This window comes from Penaeus japonicus, unplaced genomic scaffold (genome assembly GCF_977035675.1).
Source record: "Penaeus japonicus unplaced genomic scaffold, GWHDUDI00000001_assembly GWHDUDI00000005, whole genome shotgun sequence".
NCBI classification, from domain to species: domain Eukaryota; kingdom Metazoa; phylum Arthropoda; class Malacostraca; order Decapoda; family Penaeidae; genus Penaeus; species Penaeus japonicus.
This window is the reverse complement of record NW_028234407.1, coordinates 19,171,735-19,176,734: the sequence shown is the minus strand read 5'-3', so window position 1 is coordinate 19,176,734 and position 5,000 is coordinate 19,171,735. Positions and strand designations below refer to the sequence as shown.

The following is a 5,000-nucleotide window of genomic DNA, read 5'->3' as shown; positions in this document are numbered from 1 at the left end:
GTCAAGATTTTTCTCTTTCACCTCGACGTAAAACTTCTAAGGTTGTTTGAATCCTCGTGTTTCTCCTTTTTAACTACAATCATTTGGGGGAAAGTACATAAACTGCTTTTAGATTATAGTTTAATTTCGAATAAGATGGATAGGATGGTAATGTACAGAAGAAATGTTTGTGTAAAACGTGTGAAGTGTTCCTGTAGCGTTGGAGTTTGACAGCATAAAAGCTTACTTCTCGAGGAAGTTGACGTCCTCGCGGCCGAAGTACTCGTTGGACCTCCTGAAGGCGGCGGCCTCGGAGCAGGGAAGGGCGCTCTCGGGGAAGTCGCACACGAGGCGCTCCTGGTCGAACATGGTGCCGGCGCCGCACATGAAGGAGAAGTGGCGGGTGATGTACAGGTCGTTGTCGATGTAGGGCAGACACACGTGGAAGACGGCGCAGTTGTTGGCCTCGTCGGCGTAGTATCCGTAGGGGAGGTCGCCGCACTCGAAGCCGGTCTGGATGCCGCCCAGGATGAGGGAGGCGTTGGAGGGCAGCTCGTAGAAGAGCGCTGAGGAGTCGCGGCGCTGACGGAGGCCGGGGAGGGCGGCGGCCACGCCCAACAACACGCAAACTATCGAAAAATAAAACATTTAAAGAATGAAGGTATCCAGTCCCCAAATGAAATCTAAATGGCCAACCTGATAGAAACTTTGGTGATTTCGAAAATCAAATTAAAAATTGAAGACAAATATGATTTTTAGAAAATACATATTTGTCTTCGTAGAGTCAAGATTTTCGAAGAAAAAACAAATAAATCCACTTTTCCGAAAATGCTGATAAAACAGTTGAAGAACCGAAGAGAACCTCGAACTCACCAAGGGCAAGGGTCTTCATCTCGTAGGACTGTAGAGAGATATGGATGCCCGTCCCATCCAGGCCTTCCCTTTTATATCCCTCCTGTAACCTTCACCAGCTGTGGCCACTCTCCAGGCCCTTGGCACAGGAGTTGCATGTTGACAGGGATGGCAATATTGAAGGGCTTGACGTGGAGGGTAAGTGCTTGGCTCTCATTTATATAAATTCCATGCTGTACTACATATTGACAGTAATGGTAATGTCAGTGATGGTGAAGAGATATGATAAAGATAGTTATGATAATTCCAGCTGCAATTTTATAACAACCACAAGCAATGGTGATGATGATGCCGTTAATAATTAAGATAATGATAAGAATAATGACAATGATGAAATTAATGGCAGTAATAATGGTAATAGCAATGAAAAAAATAGGGATAATAATGAGAATAATGATCATTATTATCATAATAATAATACTCATATCATGATGATATGAGTATAATGATGATAGTAATAATAGTTTTAGATAATAATAATAATGATGATTATGATAACCATCGTCTTCGTTATGATAACAACATATATGATGATAATGTTAGTAAGAATGAAATTAATACAATTAATGATTATGATAATGGTAATGATAATGACGATAGTAATAGTAATTATCATTATTATTATCATTATCACTATATTATAGATAATAATAATAATAAGGGATATATATGATAAAATAGGACACATTGTATTGTACACCCCAAATCGGATTTCAGGTTTCAAAGAGGACAGCAAAGATCGTCTTTTTTCTTTATCTTAGAAGGTCGGTAGTTTGTTCATATTGCTTATATATATATATATATATATATATATATATATATATATATATATATATATATATATGTGTGTGTGTGTTGATGTGATGCATGAAGTGAGTATGTGTGTATATTATATATATATTAATATATATGTATATATATATATATATATATATATATATATATATATATGTGTGTGTGTGTGTGTGTGTGTGTGTGTGTATGTGTGTGTGTGTGTGTATGTGTATGTGTGTGTGTGTGAGTGTGTGCATGTACATACATATATTTTTTTTTCTACTATACTTGAATTTAATACATCTGTTATCTATATACTTACGTTAGGTTATAACAATTTTATATATGTATATAAAGTTTTTATATTATATAGGCTATATTCATAATCACGTCTCATGTATTCAAATTCTACATACATAGAGCTAGAGATTTTGAGACTTAAGAATACATGAAAATTATATTATGCAAGTCAGATTTATTACTTTTGACAGTAATAATGTGATGGTTGCTGGATTCCTTACGGTAGTCACGAGTCAGGCATAAGTATTTATTTAATCCGTTAGGTGATGCCATTTCTAATATTTTGCTGTTTTTCTTTTGTCTTTTCCTGTGGTTCCTATAAAGTAAGATTTATACGTGTAAAAGTAATCAAATTGTGTCGATAATTGTCACAGTCACAGTTTTATTTAACGTTGCGTGTGCATTTCATATAAAATATTGCTGTTTTTTTGCCTTTCGGTCTCCTAAATATCAAAGTATAATTCAAAGGACACCTTTCCTTTAAAACAACAAACCCAGGAGTCTAAGTAATTTCTAAGGGGGGTGGAGCGCCAACCCAGAGGAAAAAGTCAGAAAGCTATTTAACTATTTGTAATCTTCTTAATAAGTGTATATCCAAATATCCAAGGCAAGATATTTACGACATCAAGTATTGGACTTGGATATGATGTTGAAGTTTGTATAATCCTAATACGGTATTACGTAATGGAAGTACATATTTGCGTGCGCGTTCGTATCATAATTACATTTCTACTGTTTGAAGATTTGAGGAGGTGAAGGGAACGGGAGAAGGAAGGGAGCAACGAGGCAAGAACTGACTAGTAAAGGGGGAATGGTGGATAAAGGGTTAGGAACTACTGATCTATAACACTTTCTTGTGAAATTTATATTTACCGAGATTTAGGGGTGAAAACTGAAGAAAATACACTTCGCCTAATTACACCTTTGATGCTACATACTTCGCCCGTGAACCCCCCCCCCCCCCCCCAAATGTTCACAATGGGACCCCGCAGCTCTAAAGGCCGGCCCTGAGGATGATAATGCAGCTTCTACTAATGATAGAAAATGCAATAGTGATGATATTGATAACCGTAATCATAGAATTCATAACGATAATGGAGATAAAAATGTTAATAACAATAATGATGATGATAAGGAGAAGAAGAATGACGATACTAATAGTAATAGCAAGAATAATAATGATAACACTAAAGAGAATAAAACAAAAATATTAGTAACAGCTATCCTTGTTTTTCAGTCTCCGGATGTGCATAAGACATCAATAGCGAGTGTCAATTTACAACCTGCTGGACGACCACTCTTGACCCACATACTTGCCAGACGATCGTGGTACTTGTACTGAACAATTGTTTACTTGTACCAGAGTGTGTTCATGTGGGCAAAGGATGGTTGTGTTTAGGTGTGTGGGAGGGGGGGGGTGTTGTGTTGAGTGGGTGGGTTGGTGGTTGTGTGTTCGTTATGTGTGTGTTTTGTTTTGTGTGTGTTTTGTGTTGTGTGTGTTGTGTTGTGTGTGGGAGGTGGGTGCGTGTGTGTGTGTGTGTGTGTGGGTGGGTGGTTGTGTGTGTTCGTTGTGTGTGTGTGTGTGTGTGTATGTTTTGCGTTGTGTATGTTGTGTTGTGTGGGTGCGTGGGTGGGTGAGTGGTTGTGTGTGTGTTGTGTGTGTGTGGGTGGGTGCGTGTGTGTGTGTGTGTGTGTGTTGTGTTGTGTGTGTTGTGATGTGTGTGTGTTGTGTGTCTGTGTGTTTTACATATGAGCAACCACTTTTCTATGGTATATTCTTAATAATCATATTATACCTTCGACAGATTACTGCATGTAAACCTTCCTATGGAATATCTTCCATAATGAATGACATAATATAGTAATCATATTACCATCGATATAATTCAAGACTTTTCCTTTACTTGCAGGATCCTGAAGTAGGAATTCTCATACCCAACGAAGGACAGACTCGAGACCAGGACTCCGTGGTGCGTGGATTGTGCAGGAAGAGAAATGAAGGGAAGTAACTGGGAAAGTCCTTGAAGAAAAGGCTATCGAAGGCGTGGAGGATGAAGAGGAAGAAGAGGAAGAAGAAGAAGAAGGGTTTACTGCACGGTCGTGTCGGGGGTTACAGAGTTAGGAATATATATATATATATATATATATATATATATATATATATATATATATATATATATAGGTATATATATGTATTATATATATGTATATATTCATATATACATATATTATACATATATATGCATATATACATATATACATATATATAGGTATATATGTATGTATATATTTACATACATATATATATACATATATATATATATATATATATATAAATATACATACGTATGTATGTATGTATATATGTATATATATACTTATATAAATATATATATATATGTATATATATATATATATATATGTGTGTGTGTGTGTGTGTGTGTGTGTGTGTGTGTGTGGATGTATGTATATATATGTATATATATACATATATATACATATATATGTATATATATATATATATATATATATATATATATATATTATAGATAGATAGATAGAGTTTATAATTTCCGTTCGTATGTTTAATGGAAATGACAATGGGGATTATAATAAGAAGAATTATTATAATGTCCTAACGCTATCACTACTATTAGTAAAAAGAGGATAATAATAGTGGTAATATATATTTGTTTATGATTTATTCTAGATTCACAGTCGTAGGTTTTGCTAAACCAGAAATAGGCGTTGGAATGTTTCACCGACATAGTCGATATAATTTTTTTGATATATATAGAAGCGTCATCAGTCTTTAAAAAAAAGAGAAAGAATTGGGTTTGCAACGTTCTGTATCATTTACTTCTCGAGGAAGTTGACGTCCTCGCGGCCGAAGTACTCGTTGGACCTCCTGAAGGCGGCGGCCTCGGAGCAGGGAAGGGCGCTCTCGGGGAAGTCGCACACGAGGCGCTCCTGGTCGAACATGGTGCCGGCGCCGCACATGAAGGAGAAGTGGCGGGTGATGTACAGGTCGTTGT

At 36.3% G+C, this 5,000-nt stretch overlaps 2 protein-coding genes across 2 annotated transcripts in view; both read right to left on the bottom strand.

Moving 5' to 3' along the window:
* Positions 1 to 106: 106 nt before the first annotated feature.
* Positions 107 to 972, bottom strand: LOC122266104 (U-scoloptoxin(01)-Cw1a-like). Its single transcript, XM_043035695.2, has 2 exons — positions 853 to 972; positions 107 to 608 (listed from the first exon to the last, which is right to left on the bottom strand). The coding sequence occupies exons 1-2, from the start codon at positions 869 to 871 to the stop codon at positions 223 to 225; spliced, it is 405 nt and encodes a 134-aa protein (XP_042891629.1). The 5' UTR covers positions 872 to 972; the 3' UTR covers positions 107 to 222.
* A 3,678-nt stretch (positions 973 to 4,650) lies between these two features.
* The window catches only part of LOC122243482 (U-scoloptoxin(01)-Cw1a-like), an 841-nt gene continuing 491 nt past the window's right edge, over positions 4,651 to 5,000 (bottom strand). Inside the window, exon 2 of the mRNA XM_043001088.2 lies at positions 4,651 to 5,000. This exon is cut by the window's right edge and continues 207 nt beyond it. Coding sequence (XP_042857022.2) covers positions 4,822 to 5,000 — 179 coding nt within the window. The 3' untranslated portion in view covers positions 4,651 to 4,821.